The sequence below is a fragment of the Centruroides sculpturatus genome, unplaced genomic scaffold, assembly GCF_000671375.1.
Source record: "Centruroides sculpturatus isolate CEXI.00-Female unplaced genomic scaffold, Cexi_2.0 scaffold123, whole genome shotgun sequence".
Classification (NCBI taxonomy): Eukaryota; Metazoa; Arthropoda; class Arachnida; order Scorpiones; family Buthidae; genus Centruroides; species Centruroides sculpturatus.
The window spans coordinates 996,649-1,015,660 of NW_019384538.1; the positions used below are offsets into that span (position 1 = coordinate 996,649).

At 28.4% G+C, this 19,012-nt stretch overlaps 1 protein-coding gene across 1 annotated transcript; it reads left to right on the forward strand.

Annotated features, from left to right (window-relative positions):
* The first annotated feature begins 1,476 nt into the window (after window positions 1-1,476).
* Window positions 1,477-14,738, forward strand: LOC111623294 (protein shisa-5-like). The gene is made up of 4 exons (XM_023365814.1): window positions 1,477-1,537; window positions 4,182-4,329; window positions 9,725-9,861; window positions 13,376-14,738. Exons 1-4 carry the CDS (start codon window positions 1,477-1,479, stop codon window positions 13,738-13,740), a joined length of 711 nt encoding a protein of 236 aa, XP_023221582.1. The 3' UTR covers window positions 13,741-14,738.
* Window positions 14,739-19,012: the final 4,274 nt, after the last annotated feature.

Genomic DNA, 19,012 nt, shown 5'->3' on the forward strand with positions numbered 1-19,012 from the left:
AAAATAAAGTCTAATTTTTCTATAGGATGTGATTAGTTCTCCGTAGCAACTTTGCGCCTAATTCCAAAGAACGGGAGATAACGAGGAACGATGGAGTACTAATAAGAAAAATGTTTATTTTCGGTTTACTTTGGAAACACTGAGTGTATTTTACAATTACAGTAAATCTACATATATAGTAATTCATATATTTTAAATAATCGATATGTGAAGTGACCTTAAAACAAAACCAAAACCGGTTTTTTATTTATATTTTAAAAGTAACCGAAATCAATGCCCCTTTTTTAGGTACGTTCGATAAAATTACAAATTTATCCTAAGTACGTGCGTTATTAATATATTTTTAATTAAAATATTAATAAAGGAAAGAAGAAATAAAAGTTTACGTACGGAAATTTTTATATTGGAGTATTCCGTATTGTGTAGATTTGTTTCAATTGAATTTTTATCGCTCTATATCTTAGGTTGTGTTGTAAATAAAAATAATCTATTTTCATGTTTTTATCAAATAATATGATAGTACTATGTTGTTAATTTATGTACAGAACACTTGCTAATATGGACTCTCGGTTATCTGATGTACAGTACCTTGTTTTATGTTTCTCTTCGTGTTTTTTTTAAGGGCATTCGGTAAACTTGTAAAACTTAAAAATAATTTCAGTATTTGTAAGTTACATAATTATCATAATAATTGTTATATTCCATGTTCAAGGAGTTAATAAAGTTGTGTAAATTTGCTATATATCACTCAATATTCAAAGAAATTATATGAAGAAAGGATTTGATGACACTATGTATAGATTAAAAGACCAGTAAAGTAGAAAGCAAAAAGTCTTGAAATACAGTATAAAATAAATAAAATTCTCATTAAAATATAGACTTCATATAAAATAAGACAATCATATTTATATAAAAAGAAGGAAAGACAGATTTATTTGTTTACTGTATTTTGATGAAATAATTATAGCAACCAGCGATAATGATTATATTAAAAAAACTAATATCACATAATACTTTGAAACAAAGGCCAGATGGTATACTGCAATAACTCCTGATTATACTGTGCATGTTGGGAGACAAACCAAATGAGCAGTTTATCAGATGTATGATATAACCATATATCTGTTCATCTGTTTTGTCTGTTTTCGATCTTCGTGCAGACTTGCTTTTTTGTTTTTTTTGTTGTATATTATACAATGATAGTTTTAGGGTCAATGATTGGAATAAGATAGTATTTCTTTGCCAGTTCAATAGAAATTTAATGATAACTAATTTTTTTTAAATTATTGGCTAATGTGTTCTTATGGTTGGAAGACAAAACAAAGCACAATATATCTGAATAAGAGATTTAATAAGGGACTACTGTACTAAGAAATTCAAATCGAATGTAATGGAACTGGAAAATTTTTTGATGTTTTCATCATCATTACATTTGGTTTGAAATAGTAATAAAAAATAAATACTATCATGTTTTAAATGAGTAATGCAAAAGAACCTGACAATATTAAATGTCAGGAAAATGAAATATTTCTACCAGGTAACATGTGCAAGAAAGCATTATGTTGATTACTGTTATGGGAATTTTGCTGAAAAATTAGCAACTCAATGAATGAAGATTGGAAACATATAAAATTATATATTTAAAAATACCTTATTTTGCATGTTTCTAATCTTCATTCATTTACACATATACATGTTTAAAATTGTCACTTAATGGGATACTTAAATTACAATTACAAGAAATCCGATGCTTCATTCTGATATTATAAAGCAAATGTTAATAAGTACTTAATCAAATTGTTAGCATCACTTACTTTGGTTGATGAAAACTATATATTATAAAGAAATTTAGTGTATAATGAGCAATTATTTATTGTGACATTGTCACATCCTGGACTGCACTTTTAATCATATTTTTAATTTATTGAAGAAAACTGTCACTTAAAACAGGTTAAATTAGAATTAAAAAACACTAAACTTATAAACCAGCAAATTTTTATAACAAATGCAAATGTTTTCTTCACCCATGTTGAATGGGCATCATCGGGCAAACTAATCACTGAAACAAACATTGTCGGAACATCTGTGCAGAGGGGAGGTGCACATGTGTTCGGCAATTTCCTGTTATTTGGTGATTAGTTTGTCCGATGATGACCATTCAATATGGGTGAAAACATTTGCATTTGTTATAAAAATTTGCTTGTTTATAGGTTTAGTGTTTTATAATTCTAATGTTTTTAATTTATTTAATTTGAAATATATGCTCTCCATCTCAAATTATTAGTAATGTCTGACATCATACTTTTCCTTTAACAAGAGTTGTGCTGGTCATCTATTGACTGCTTTCAGGGGAAAAGGTTTGAATTGAAATTGGGTGACTTCTGGTCTGCATTGGACATTTGTATATAGTTAATTGGGGCCTCCAGCCCTAAGGAGTTTAATAGATGAAATTCAAGAGCAGATATGGAATATCTGCTCTTGAATTTCATCTATTAAACTCCATTCTCAAGATTAAGGAAAGACAGATGGATAGATGACAGTGGGAATTTATAGAGGTACAATTTTTTCAAATGCAGCCCAATCTGAAACTTTACTTGACATACCTAATTATGCTATTTTGAAATCCTTAGAAAATAATTTTTAATTTTCAAGTGAAAAATTAGTCCAAGAACGAATTGTTTCTAAGAAGGTTGTTTTCAGTTCTCTTGGCACTTGTCGTGGTACTGTACTTCTTAACAGTCATGTTACAAACATACATTATCTTATTGACATACTCAAGCTACAATAGACATTAAGGTTTGTCAGTGCATGTTGTTGCATACAATAGAAGAGAGTACAGGTGGCACAAGTATTGAATTTAACATCTATTTTATACAAAAATGTCAAACAATATTAAAATGTTAATATATTAATTTAAGAAAAGATCATTATTGTGGAATACTACACACAAAGATTACAAGAACAAAACAAACAAACAAAATTTTTAGTGTGGATTGATATAGATTAGATGTTAATAAATCATCTAAGGAAATTTAGTAATGGCCACACAAATGTTCATTGTTTTAGGTGAATCCATAGCTTTATTTGTTTGTGTTTAATTTGAAAATATTTTTCTAATAAAAAAAGAAAATATTACAATTTTACTAGTGTCCAACCCGTCTATGATTAGCTTTCAAGCATTAATAATTTGATGTCTAAGAATGTTGGAAAATGTACTTTTCTGCAGTATATATTCGTATAATGGACTTATTTTATGTTTGTGTGTTCCCAACCTTAATGTAAAATTCAAAGTATTAGCATTTTGCTTCAATGAAAGTAAATTCCAAAGCTCCTTGCTTAACATTAATTCTAAAAATGTTTTGTTTTAAAAAACATATATTAAATAAAAACTTTGAGAAAAAAATTTTTAAATGTTATAAAAAAAAACAGATCTTTGTGTATAGATAACTGAAACGAGTATGTAATTAAAATATATGAAATTAAATATTTATTAAATTAATTTATTTCAAATTCTTGCATTAAAAAACTTAAGAATTTGTAATGATCTTTTAGTGTTTGTAAATATTTTGTCTGTTTGGACAGTTTTCACCTTTTTTTTTAAACAAGCCTAAAATGTTTTTCAATTACTGAAATATAATAATGAAAAATAAAAAAATGAGAAGTTGCATGACTATGACTAATGACTGCAGGAAATGTGATATTTAATCAGATGATTGGAATAACAAATTTTCTAGATTTTTAAATTCTATTTATGTAACTGAGATAAAGCATAAATTACAAAAAACTCATTCAGATATTTTCATTAATATTACCAGAAGGATTGCAAATGAACATGATTAAATGCAATTGAGAAATCATTTTAAAATATAGTTATTTCAAATGAGGTATTTACTGTATTAATTTTAATTAAATTTAAAAAATTACATTTTTATGTGATATTTAACTTACAAAATATGTAAATAGTAAAAAACCAACATAGCTGGTTTTTGTTTTTTAGTGAAAAAGCAAAATTGGAAGTTTTCAAAAACTTTGCTGTTTGTATATTTAAAATTTGTCATTGTTTAATATAAAATTATCATTGTTTAATATAAACATTGTAAAATTATACAAGTTTATATTAAACAATGATAAATTATCAATAAATTTGAAGTTTAATTTTTTTTTTCCTAAATATTTTACAGTTGCATCATATAGATGTAGTAAAGAAATTTTTGGAAGAACAATATATCTAAATTGTCCAGAAGCAGGAGATTCTCCAGATAAAAAGTATTGTTGCGGAACAGAGAAAATTCGTTATTGTTGTAATACTGAAGAATTTGCCAAGACAATGTAAGCCTTTCATTTTCTATGAAATTTGTTTTTCTAATACGATGATGAATAAGTTTTTTTAATTAAATTTTTAAATTAGTTACATAAGTAAAGTCATACATGTATTAGGATGACCACCACCATAATAACATAAATAAAAATCCCATTAAAAACAATACAATGCAATAAAAAATTAAAAATAAGCATAAATAGTAAGATTAAAAGTACAAGAGTGTAAAAATTATTTTTAAAAATAATAATCAATTTAAATAATAGGCTAAACAATAGAGCTTTTAAAATCAAAAAAAATCATAATCTATTATTCTTTAAAACTTATTATTACAAAGTATAATGTTCATGTAAGTAGAAAAATAATACGATATATTTATACTTATTCTGTAGCTGAAAGAATATTTTTTCAGTATTTCATGTAAAGTTTTTTATTTAATATTAGGGTAAACATCAGGCTTTTGTTATCTAAATACTTATACTCAATGCAATAATGCAAATACAAAAGTGAATATTTGTATTTGCTTATAGGGATAATTTTGACATATGTATTTCAAATATTACGTAGTTTTCTAAATTGATTATCAAAAAATTATATTCAGATTGTATTTAATTTTTTTATCTTATTACTTCATTTATCTAAGCAGTTAGTTATTGATTTAATAATCTTTGAAAATTAATATCTTTGTTTCTGTTGGTTCTGTTTTATTATTATTGTTGAAATTCAATTATTTTTTTTAATTATGTTATTATTTCTGGACTTATATAAATATGTTTGTGTATATAAATATAAATTTCAAATAACATAAAAATCTGAGTCATGTTGATTGATTCATTAATTTATAATTTGTGGTCGTATTAGTAGAATTCTCTAATAAAAAAACAAGTATATAAAATCATTTTTTAGATATTCATAATTTATTATATTATTATGCATATCTAAAACTAATTTTTTTTAAATATTGAAAATTGTTTTTTAGACTTTATCTGAGTTATTTATTATATTGTTAAATTTACATACAATATTGAACTAGTCTAAAAGTGAAATAAATAAAACAAAACAAAAATATTGAAATTGCATTATGATTTTTTTTTCTTTTTAAATTTTTGGACTGCAATTTGAAAAAATTATAGACCTATAAATTCTCACTGTCAATTTCAAGAAGGGAGATAGATAGATGAAAGATGAGATCAGATAGGGAAACCTTAGGGGCAGGAGGCCACGATTAACTATACTGTATATGAACTCCCAATGCAATCCAGAAGTCACGTTATTTCAATTCAAAAGTTTTTCCTGAAAGGTATTAGATAGATGACCAGCATGACTATATTGTTGAGGGAATAGTATGATGTACAGGGGCAAGCCACTATTAATTTGATGTGGAGAGCATATATTTTAAATTAAATTATTCATTCTATTGTGATAAAATTCTTAAAACAGTGAAGGAAGTGGTAAAAAGTTGAAAATATTTCAGTAAATAAATAAACATGTACAAAACATGTTGTCTTCAAGAATTGTTTTCTGTTTCTGAAGATGATATTTTGTATATGCACAAATAAACGAGTTGCCGTTTGTTTTAATCATTTTAAAACCAATAGAATGAATTTGTTTTTTTGTTATTTCATATCAATAATTGTGTAAATATCACATGTTTTACTTCCAGTATTATTAATGTTTTAATAAGTTATGCAAGTTTGAATTTATTGGCAAACTTTTTCTATTTATAATTTAGTAATAATTATTAAGGAAGAATTTTTTTTTCTTTTAAAACATGTACTGAAGTTTTACATGCAATCTATGGCTTACATTGAGAAAATATTATACATAATAGCTTATTTTATGCTTCAACAGTTTAATGATTTTAAAGCTTCTTGTTTTTCCTAAAATAAAAGATTGATTTAAAAAAATTTTTTAGTATAACTGCTCTTTTAACCATAGTAAATAATAGGTGATTAGAAAATTTATATTGGATGTTTTTTTTCCCTATAGACTGAAAGTGCCTTCTTGATATGTCTATTACAGGTTTGCATGTGTCAAGTTCTGTCCTTATGATAAAAGACAGAACTTGATACATGCAGTATGATTATCCTGAAAATTTTTGGTAATCTGTCCTGGATATCTGAATGGGAGTCTAGGTTCTTCAGACAAGTGTTTAAGATGATTTAATCATCTTACAAGGAAAGGCAACCAAATAATTACCAAATTAGCAGAAATCATTCTCAGCAAAGAAAATAGCAAATACTCCAACACCTTATTTGCTGAGAAAAACTAATTCTTTGCAAATGTTTTTTACCTGTTTTACAAGCCATTTTCAATTGCAAAATCCAAGTTAATGATTGTAAATCAAATATTTTCAAACATTTTTATATTGTTTTTTTTTTTTTATGTTACTCACTCAAATGACTGCCATAATTAATTAGGTTATAAATTTGCTTTTAATAATGATTAGATATTAAGTAATTTGGTATTAATTTGGAAAGTTTATTATATCTTTTTGTGATGCGTTCATTTAATTTAAATTTCATAATATGTTTAAATTTTGTATTTAAATTTTGTTCCAATGTTTGAAAATATTTTATAAGTTCATATCATATGGATGTTCTTAGTTTGAATATTAAGTTATTTTAAGAAATTTTTTTTAATCTTTATTTTTGCAGGAAAGGATGGTTATATTTTTTCACTAACAAATTATTTATTTTTCCATTTCTTTACTAATTTACTTTATTAAATAAATGAATTTGTAAATATATTTCTGTGCTCACCATTGAATTTATTAGCAATTGTAAATGATTACCAATACTGAAGTTACTCGAATTTGTTCAAAGACACACACTAAATAACAGCAAATGACTTGAAAGTAGAGATTACAAGCATACTGCATAGCAGAGGCTGTGGGTTTTTAATTAAAATAACAATAAAAGACAGAAGAAATAAAAGTTTACGTACAGAAATTTTTTACCTTGGGAGTATTTTGTAGATTTGTGTCAATTGAATTTTTATCATTATATATATCTTAGGTTGTGTTGTAAATAAAAATAATCTATTTTCATGTTTTTATCAAATAAATTAATATGATAGTATTATGTTGTTAATTTATGTACAGAACACTTGCTAATCTGGACTCTCAATTATCTGATGTACCTCGTTTTTATATTTCTCTTTTATTTGTTTTTTTTTAAAGGACATTCAGTAAACTTGTAACAATAAATTTAATAAAGAATTAAAATTACAATTACCATCTCATTGTACATAATTTTGCAATAACAAACCAGTACAGCTCCAAAAGAGATGTCCTGTAACAAAACCACTCTTGAACTACCAGATATATGGGTTACACTCTACAAAATGTTAAAATAATTGCATATACATTTATTTTATTTTAAGATAGCTATGTTAAAATACATTTTGTTAAAATTATAACATGTATATTTGTATTTTAGGATAGCTATATTTTTATTTATTTATTCTTCTATTCATTAGTGATATGCTTCCTGTTTATATTAAACATAAATTTTTTGAATTAATTTAAATTTTTGTAAATTACTACATGCTAAGATTTAAACCATGTTTTTGGAATCTTTTATTGTAGTTTGAATATTACATTATATATGCTCTGCCTTAAGATGACATTTTGAAATGTCAAAAGTAAGTAAGGAACCAAAACCAACATAGCGCAATGGGGACCAAAATCTGAGGAGTGGCTAACTCTATTTTAAAATCTAAGTTGAGGGAGAGTTTACAAACATTCTAACATAATACCTCTGAGAGAGTGTGAGGAGGTCTTCTCCATCCATTGAGGCATATTTGTCGGGGATCCTTTATGGAGCCGGGAACATGGCAAACAAGCCGTTGTCTTCTATGGCCTTCCTAGTATGTCTGCCCCAAGGCTTGAGTTTCAGCCCCTTTTATATGCGTGGTGCCTGAGAATTGACTCAGTGACTTTGATTTAATGTGTTCTAAATTTGAGTTGTGTCCAGGTTTTTTTCTGATGCGGGATATCAAGAACCAGACTATTCAGTGGAATTATTGCTATTTTCTAGCTGTTTTTATGACTCCTCTTATCTCATAATTCAATGTTTGACAGTTTCCCTTATTAATAATTGACTGTCTTGACTAAGATCGTAACCTAAGTTCAAACATCCTAGTGATGGTTGACTTTGATATTTGATTGGTTTTATCTATCAGAGTGTTGTGAGAAAAAGGATATGTGGTTTTTCCACTTCGTCATCTTTTCACCATTTGATCTTTTGGTCACCCTTTTCTCGGGTAGAATATTACTTTAAATATTTAATTAATTGGAAGTTGTTGAATTGAAGTATTTGTGATTAATTCACAATGAAAATAGAAAAACTGCAAAGAGTAAGACTATTTATGTTTACAAGTAAGTGTAAGTTTTAATACCACTGCAAAATCTCCAAGTAGCTAAATAGAATATTAGAAAACTATAAATTAAAGGGAATAGAACTTATTTATTCTATGAGAACTTGCAAAAATACAGTATACATTTACTTATTATTAGAGGTCGGATGAAAAGGAAAATGATGTAGATCATCAATAGAATAAAAATATCTAATTAGTAAACAAATGCAAAATATAAATACTTTACTGGTGGTTTATACTTTTTGCTATCAAAATTCATTATTTCTTACTTTCCTCCAATTCTTGAGAGGAAGTGTAAAATTCATGAAGCAACATACATGTCAGATGCTGAGTTCTTAGGAGATTTAATCATGTATTAATCCTCCAGTGTTGTTGAGATATTTTATCATCTCAGATAAAATTGAATAAAGAACAAATATTTGTTGTACATTGATTCATAACAAATATTTAATAAATCTTTAGACTTAAAAATTTAACATATTGTTACTGCTGATTTTATGTTACTGAAATATTTTATTAGTTCATATGCAATTTCTGATAAGGTGTATTATATAAACTGATTCCCTGAGCTACTACTTAGAAACATAACCTTTAATCATTTCATTAAATGCTTATTAATAAGGCAATTGGAGTGTTTAATATCATGCTAAACTTGTGAATTGATAGGTAGTGTTTACAGTATTTTAGTGTCATGGGGAATTGGTTGGAATTATTCAGATGGACTAGGAAATGAGTTAGTTTTTTCATGAGAAATGAATGAAAATACCTCTCTAATATTTGAATTTCTGATATTCAAATTATTTTCAGGAACACATTATATTTGGTTAACTGGATAAGGCTGTATACAATATTAGTTTTAAATTTTAAAAAACTTTTATGATGTAAAACTAATATTAAAAAGTTATGAGAAATAAACTCCTACATTAAAAAAAATTTATATATATATATTGAGTAGCATAATATTTTATTTATTTTAAATAAATTAATAGTTAGGCTAGAAATTAATAAAATTTGTTTACATTTCAGAAATGCCATTGGACTTATAATTGGTGTTCTTATATCTGCAATTGTTGTTATTGTTGTCATTGTAGTTGTATCATGCTTTTGCTGCAGTTGTTGCTTGTTGGCAAAACGTCGACAACAAAGAGGAAGAGTATTGTATGGTAAGAAATTCTGATAGTCTGTTTATAATGCTCTATAAATAATATATTAAATTTTTATAATATATTATTTATTATAAAATTTTACACAAGTAATGCAAATCGTGTTATTACTTTGCAGAGTGTAAAAATTGAGTTAACAAAATTTTTACTTCAATATTATTATGTCTTAAATAAAACCTTAATTCAAACATTTATTTTTAAAAGATGTTTAATACAAAATTCAAACTTACAAATGTAAAACACAAATACAAAAAAACAAGAAATATAACATATTATTTTTGATCTTCCTATAAGGATATATATATAGTATATATAGTAGATATATATATAGTATATATATATCAACTATATAAGGATATTTATATCCTTATATAGTTGAATTCCTGGGGAATGACACATACAAATAAATAGGATCTTTGGGTTACAATAAACAAGTATAGACAAAACAATATATTAAAAAAAACATAGGATTTGAGCAGATACTTAGTCAATATAAAATTGAATGTTAAGAATGTCAAAGTATTTAAAAACTTAGGAAGTATTTGTAATGACTAAAATATCCAACCAAATATATTTGCTTAATATTTATATATGTGCCATTAAAACTTGGAACTAACTTTTTTATGGAGTTCATGTACTCTAGTTCCAATTTGTAAAATGATTAGTCTAGTCCAGGCATGGTGAACATCGTCTAATGAATTTATGCGGCCTGCGATTAATCTTTTAATATTAGCTACTCAAGTCCGAATAGCTCAATGAAAAATTCTGATGCCTAAAAAAAAGGGGTGCCAACAACTCGCTGTGCATTTAGAGTTAATCCTCCATTACAAATCTCTTAAGTACAGCGTAGAATGTTGATAAAGCATGATAATGTGAAAAATGTATCTGTAATCTCTATGTACAATTTAGTCTCTACGGGATGACACCACAATGAGCTCTCGCACCACCTCAAAATCTTCCTAGAGCAGCCTCTGATTCAGCCTGTGAAAAAGTTCTCTTTCCAATTTGGCCGGGGGCAAAAACTGTTGGCCACCCCTGGTCTAGTCTTTTGGTGGTGGCAAGAGATTTAAGAATCTGTTATGATGCATCTTACAATTGAAGAAGTGAAGTTTAAGTTTGAAATCAAATTTTGAAAAAATTTTTTAACTAATTAATTTTATTATAAATTTTGTTAAGTAATAAAAAATTAGGAAAATAATATCATGAAACATAGTTTGGCAGCTGTTTCCATGCACTTCTGTGTATTCAGTAATTTTTCATTTTATTGCTGCATTATAATAGTCTTGAGGACATTTAAATAAAAAAAATATATTATTGATCTACTTTTTTCCTTTATCTAATATGCAAAGAATATATTCCAAATTAATGATTTTTAATAATATTTACATGCATTACTTCATTTTTTGTTTAAAGTTCTTTTATTTAAAGAATAAAATATGGTTTTTTAGAGCAAATATAGAATTTTTATATTTAATTTTTAATCATAAAAAATTAAATGCTTATTACCAACTAAGCTCATGTAATGTGACTGAATAGTATTTCCTAAAATAGACTGTTATTGGTGCATAGTTCATCTATGATGACAAGATTTCATGTTGGTCATGTGATTCTATGTAAAAAGAAAAATAATTTTTAAGTTGATATAAATTTTAAACAGTCTTCAAATGGAGAATGGAAGATGCATTTGATGATGATTTTGAAACATTTTAGAAACATTATCTGAATGGAGGTGTGTTCAATTCAAAGAATTCGTTTAGCTTGGAGAGAAATGTTCTAGAATTAGAATGGGTTTTTGGAATTTATATTTTGAGAGTAGAAACCCAGGCTATCAAGTAAAGAGTAGAAAAAAAATTTTTTTTTTTAGTGAGACCCATTCTGGCACTCTTCTTCCTTCAGAAGTTTAGGAAGCTTTCTGTAAGAACCACAAATGGTTATTAGGTCACATTAATAGTGTGAACATATATGTATCTTATCTTCAGTGTGTTAAGAATTGAATAAACTTTATTATGTTCATGTTCATGAGTTGTCTTATTTGAATGTCCTGTCTGACTTATTGGCAGCATAGTATGGTTGAAAGTCTTAACTTATGGTCTTCTCACTTTGATTGTTATTTTAGAGTGAATATAAGATGCCATTGATTATAAGAGCATCTCTGTTTTGGACAGGTAAAAACAATTTTAAAAAATGTTATGGAAATATGGTATAAACTAAGAATAATATGGAAAAATTTTTTAAATATAAAAACTTAACTTATATAAATGTTAAGAGGGACTTAACATTTATATAAGTCCGAAATACATATGTGGAAACAATAAAAGAAGTGTCTAGCCTGAAAGCTGTAATGATAGTCTACCGAACTTAATGTCAGATTAAAGAGACATTCATACATAAATATAAAAATATAGAAATCACTAAGATGATTCTGTAGAAAACACATCTACTTTGTTCATTGTTTATTGTGTACTTTCAAACAATACAGAGTGTGAACAGATGTATTTACTAAAATGTAGAGTTGCTAAACATGCAATAATCAGTTGTGTAATCCTTTTGCATGTTCTCTCTGTTTCCTCTGGGCTTGCTATCATTCTGCATTGCTATTCCTAATCTTGAAATCTTTCCATATCTCATTTTGTTTTTCCATAGGCAACTACCAGATGCACTTTTTCATAGAAAAGTTTGCTTGAATTCCAACGTGGCCAAATTCAAAATGTTGAGTAAATTATCATCAGGAGACTTGGTGGAAATGTCTATATTTTTTACATAAAACAGATTCATAGACATATATGATTTTGTTTGTTACATATTTTATTCCATAGAATAAAATTGGAATATAATTATTTCTTGGAGACAAAATTGAACAGATTTGCATACATGTGTTTAAGCTTTTTTATGATGAAACAACTTTATCCATCTCTGGTGATGTAACATAAAACTCACAGGTCAACTTATAGTTTATTATATCAATCATTTTTTGAATTGTTTTCCAAGTTTCAGGTAAAAAATTCTATTTTAGATATTGCAAAACTTGGCATAATTAATTTAATGTGACAAGACATTGCTATCTATTATTTGAAAAATTTTTTCATATAATTTTCTACAATTGCTCTCTACAGACAAAAAGTAAATAATAATCCTCAAGGTTTGATTGAATGAGCATTTTGAGATTGGAAACAATGATGGAAAAATGATGATGAAAGTGTCCAAATTGTTTAACTTTTTCATTATGTTTTTAGAAAAAGTTTTATAAAATAAGCTCAGGATGAATCCATAACAAAAGATGAGAAATTTTATTTACGATGCAAATTAAAAATAGTTGCTTATTATTATAAACATACAGTGTTATATTTTTATATACAGTGTTAATAATTAACCAATGTAATTATTTTAATTTATTTAAAATATTAATCTATTTATTTACGTAGTCATAAATTCTATTTCAATTAATTTAATAGACTTACAGTATATCTTTTTATTTCTTATTATAATTATTAAAGTAAAACATTTGTTTTTATAGGACCTACAACAACAAGTACTACTACAACTGTACCTTATCCAACCCAGACAACTAGTTCTTATCCAACACAAACAACTGGACCTTATCCAAGTCAAACAGCTGGTTCTTATCCAAGTCAGACAAATGCTCCTTACCCTAGCCAGACAAATACTCCTTACCCCAACCAGACAAGTGCTCCCTATCCAAGTCAAACAACTGGTCCTTATCCAGCTCATTATCCTTATCCACCTCAACAATATCCTCCACAATATCCACCTCAGCAGTTTCCATCATCAGGATATCAAGGATTTCCATCTGCTAATAATCCTCCACCTTACTCTAGTATTGAACAACCACCATTTAATCCAGATTATTCTGGTAAATGATTATTAGATTCAATATTTGCCAAATATACAATTTATTCTAGCTGTATTTGTTAATCTTTTTCAATAAAATATTTTTCATTTGTATTTGTTTTTTAAATATTGGAATTTAAAATGCTCTTTGGTAATTGATGTCTTCTTGTCAATATTCAATTTTTTAGAACTTATTCAAACTGAATGTTGTCTTATTTAATTTGTTTGTCCCTATTTTCTTTATATATATTAGAATCTCTATATTAAGTTCTTGTTGTGATCCATGCCTTGTAAATTGATTCTCTTCCTCACTGTGCATTTTGACTTCACAATAGATGTAAAGTAAATGCCATATTTATCTTGTTACTTTAAATTTGTTGAATTTTAACAGTAATTTATGTATATTTGATATGTAGTATAATATAGATTTTATAATGGTAAAATATTTAAAAATTAAGATTTAACTTTCTCAAAATCTTAAGCATTATATAAAAATTTGTAAGTGTGTAATTTTAAATCAAAAGAACAAAGAGAATTTAAATTATTTGCACACAATTTTAAAAAAACATATAAGATCTATACTATTAGTGTTATATTGTATTACTAAAAATTTAATAATACAGCTAATTTCTATAAAAAAGAAAAATGAGTGCTTTATAAACGAGTTAGAACGATTTTCAAAACATTTAAAGATAAAAGTATGTAGATTTTAAACAGATTAGATTGTATTATTAAATTATTAGTATATACGACGCCTGTATTCTAATTATAGAAGATTGTGTAAACTAAAATATATCTTAAATCGAACTGAAATCAAAGAAAATTTTATTGACTCAGGTATTGACTGTTTGTTTTTGTTAAGTACTGCTTTACTGTGAAGAAAAACAGTGAACATATGAAATTAACTAATATTTAGATTAATGTATGCTAATAATAATTGATGCCAAACATTAATCCAGTTTGTGAAATTTATTGTATATTTTAAAATTTTAATGTGTTAACTTTTAAGCATGATTATATAATAAATGCTTTGCTTTTATCTAATGTAATTTATATAGATTAGATAAGAGAGAATGTCATTAAATTACAAATTAAATTAAATCTAAATTTCATCATTTAGTGAATATATTGTTTAATTTGTCATCATTTTTTCCAGTTTGTGTTTAGCCATTGCTGTTTAATTACATATTTTAACTTTCTTTGAATCATTTTGTTTTCCACAGTCATGTTAAATTGGCTTATTTATAACATCAATATCTATATTAACTTGATTCTGACATCTTCATTTGATACAGTATCTCATTGCAGGCCGAGGTGGCAACCTACCGCTCTGGGGGACACGGGATCGAATCCAAACGGATTGAAAAATCCCCAGGAATTTTTCAGGGGGTGGTCCATTTGGATATGTTGAGCCCTGTCCCTCACCACCTGGCTGCCCCATTCTGGGCCTGGCTGAACCCATAATGGGTCTGCTGAAAAGAGGCCCTCTTAGTGCCTGCAGGGCAGAAAAAGTTAAAAAAATATATAAAAAAAAAGTATCTCATTGCATTTTGAATCTTAATTCTTATTAAATTTGAAAATATTAAATATAATTTCTCTTTTGAGAAATTATATTTAATAGATTAGGTATTTTCTATGGCTTGGGGTGCATTATTGAATGATATGCTAATTAATGATTTGCTTTTTTTTATATGCTTTGATATTTATTCTGAATGGTATGCTTTTTCAAACATTTTTAAATACAGTTAATCCAGATAAGGTTAAGGTGGCAGCTTACTGCTCTGGAGACCAGGGATGGAATCTGAACGGGTCAAAAACCCCAGGACATTTTTAATAGTCTATTTGGATATATTGAACCCTGTTCCTCACCACCCTGCTGCTCCATTGCAAACCTGGACAAACCTATAATGGAATTGCTGAAAAGATCCTGTTAGTGCCCATGAGGGAGGGAGGGTTCAAAAAATACCATAAATTTATATTGGATATTTTAATTTTAATATAAATAGAATATCTGATGTTACATAGACTATTGGACATCTTATCAAATTGAATATAACATATCTATTTTAATGATACAAAAACATTTCAGTTTTCTGTGTCATGAAGTGAAGAATTCAACACTTACTATATTCAATTTTCAGCTACTTCAGATGAATTGAAAATCTGAATTGGCCAGCATGAGAGAGATGGAGAATAATTCGTCATTTTGGATCATTCATGATAAATTAGGGTGGTTTGAGTTGCCAAGAGTTTTAATATTGAGCTTGCCAATACTGTATAATAATCTATAATACCTTGCTGCTTGGCATCTAGCTGTGATAAACAGGCTGTATCTGATATTCTATTACAATTTAGGCTAATTCAATTAACAGGCTAAATCGAATGTTATTTTCGTCCCGATGCAACACAAACTCAATTTTATATAATGATGTAGCAAATAAACGAGTTTTTGAGGGTGCATTCCATTAACTCAAAATCGATAGTTTCGATCAAATTATGTTTAAAGTTTGTGATCCATTTCATCGAAAACATTAACACAAACTGGAAATATATCGAACATTTAATTGTGTATATTTAAATAAATGCCTACATGAAAGTACAGTTGTGCTAGCAAATCCAAACCACAATACAAAGGTGTAGAAATGTAACGACGTTTCGTGCATAAAGATTTGATTAATTTGTTTACTGTAACGTGGCATGGCGATTCCTCCGGGAAGACTTTCTGTTGAAAACGTCCTCTACAAACGAAGAAAACCACGTGGGCGGTCTATTGGCCAGGCGCGAATCCACCACTAACTCCCAATGTTTGGTGGTTTTTCCTACTCGGCGTGCCACTGATGGGCTTCTCGCCTAAAGTATCCATTTGATTCATTAATTCACATTTATGAATAACACCTGAGAAAGTATTTCGTTTCTAAATTGTCAAAATCATTTTAAAAATGTAAAAACAATGATTTCAGTCGTAATTTTCATCAGAATCAGTTTGTCATATTAAACAAGATGGTCCGATTTTATTTATTATATAATTTGTTAACGAAAACTGTTGAAATTTTGTTTTTATACGTTCAACTAGTTAAACTTACCGGTACTTACAGTATATTGTTAACGCGAATTTTCTATAACACGGTTGATCGGTCAGGACCGTGTTAAGCCATAGCCAAGCACTAAGCTTTCAAGTGTTTCGGTTCCTCTCCGTCACTTCTAATCTTTCATCCCACTACAGTATGTTAGGTACAGTACTAGACCGCTTAGAGCAAAAATATTTTTAAAAAAATGTTTAGGGGCGCCACTGCCAGCATCAATTTAACTGATGCTAGCTACGCACCTTAAACAGAATGGTTTCGCTCCTCTAGTTTGTAAGGATCGACTGGTCCTCTCTCATTGGACGAAAATTTAGCCCCCTCATATATCCGCTTTTTGACAATATATGAAAAAAACTCTTGTTGACATATTTATTTATAAAGGACAGAGTTGACTTTCGTGAATAGCACCCTGTGCCGTATTTACAGGGGCTTAAACGGTTCTCGCGCTTGATTAGTGCTCAGCCTCAGCACTTTAGAAAGGCATCATATTTACATTCCTCAAAAATGAAATCGTAACACCACAACGTAATGCATGTTGCAAAATAGAAATAAACCTAAAGCACTGTAACATCTTTTTCAAGTGCTTTTTTTGTATACAGTAGGACAACACATACCACATGCAAATTGCAGGCCCGGTGGAAGTGACAAAGATATGCAAAAGATTAAGTTTGCGTACGCATCAGGTCACGTGGTATCCAGTTTCGGGTTCTAAAAATCAGCAACCGACTCGGGCCGTAAATGTTATCGGCGACAGTTCGCAGCAGCTAAACTTTTGAAGAAGATTAGAATATGCTTTGGGGACAACAGAGAAATGGATACCACCAGTTGACGGCTGGGAAATCAGACCTGCTCAGCAGTTGAATAAAAAGTTACTCAGTTTAAGCAGTGACTGTTATTTGTCCTACTGTATAGAAAGAAGGCACTTTGAAAAAGATGTTACAGTGCTTTAGGTTTCCCATAATGGGCTTGCAAAAAAGAGGCCCTCTTAGTGCCCACAGGGCGGAAAAAGTTAAAAACAAAAAAGAAAAGAAAAGTGCTTTAGGTTTATTTCTATTTTCATTATTACTTTTTAAAACCAGGCATGTAGGTAGGTAGGTATTGTACCTAAATATTTGTAGCAATCAAGTCTTTAGATTAGTGGCCCACCAGTGGCCAACAATTCCATTCCAGGTTTTCTCCACGTCTGTAATACCTGAATAGGGGCCAGTTACTTTAAAAATACCTCCCGGAAGACATCCCCCCTAAGCAGATCGCCCAGTGTTGCGTTGTCGTAACTTAACAAAACAAAATTTAGATTAGTAACAGACCACAAATGAAAATTTATAAATCATTTATGGCCGCTTTCATTGCCAGAACAGCTTAAAAAAAGTGAAAATTGTTATATCCATTTGTGTCCAACCATCTAAGCATTAAAATGTATGTAGGTTATCTAGTAATCCAATTCTCTATTGTAGTTTTAGTAAATGGAAGACTAACAAACTCAAGGATTAGTATATTGGCTGCCTGACAAGATTCACTTGGATCAAGTAGCCATTTTTTTTAACTCTCCGCCTTGTGGGCACTAAGAGGGCCTTTTTTACCATGCTCGTTATGGGTTCGGCCAGGCCCACAATGGGCGCCGGGTGGCCCGACATATCCGAACGGACCACCCCTAAAAATTTCCTGGGGAATTTTCGACCCATCCTGATTCGATCCCAAGCGGTAGGCTGCCACTTTGACCGCTCGGCCATCTGGCCTAATTATTTATTGTAAATGTCATTAATGTGTCAATTGTCAAACAGCAATATGTAAAATTCGTGGCGGGAAGCTTAAAATAATTTTAAAAATACAGTCGATCACCCCCCTATAACACGGTAGATACGTTCCGGTTTTTATGAATCCATTTTCTACGAGTCATTAAATACATGAGCCAATCACAGCCCGGCACGTATGCAGTTTACGGACTACGGCTGTTTGAAAGGTTTTCTTCCATAAAATTAATCGATTCTAGACTAATTCGACTCAACATTTCCAAAATACGTATAATTTTTTGGGAATAATCCATATAAACTATGCTATAAACAAAAAATTGTAGGATTACTTACCGAATGTGCACCGTTCAACGACGCCATTGCTTAAGCTTGTTTTCGTCGTGGAGCTTGTCATCGAATGGCGCTCGCGTGCTTTTTGATAAATTATTTTTTTTGCAAAAAATTCGCTGAACTTTGGAGACATCATTA

What these genes read in the sequence shown, in the direction of transcription:
- LOC111623294 (XM_023365814.1), top strand. Translation starts at nt 1,477, where the DNA reads ATGAGTAATGCAAAAGAACCTGACAATATTAAATGTCAGGAAAATGAA. An exon ending in AAATGAAATATTTCTACCAG is followed by an intron (nt 1,538 to 4,181) that starts GTAACATGTGCA and finishes AATATTTTACAG; the next exon opens with TTGCATCATATAGATGTAGT. An exon ending in GAAGAATTTGCCAAGACAAT is followed by an intron (nt 4,330 to 9,724) that starts GTAAGCCTTTCA and finishes TTTACATTTCAG; the next exon opens with AAATGCCATTGGACTTATAA.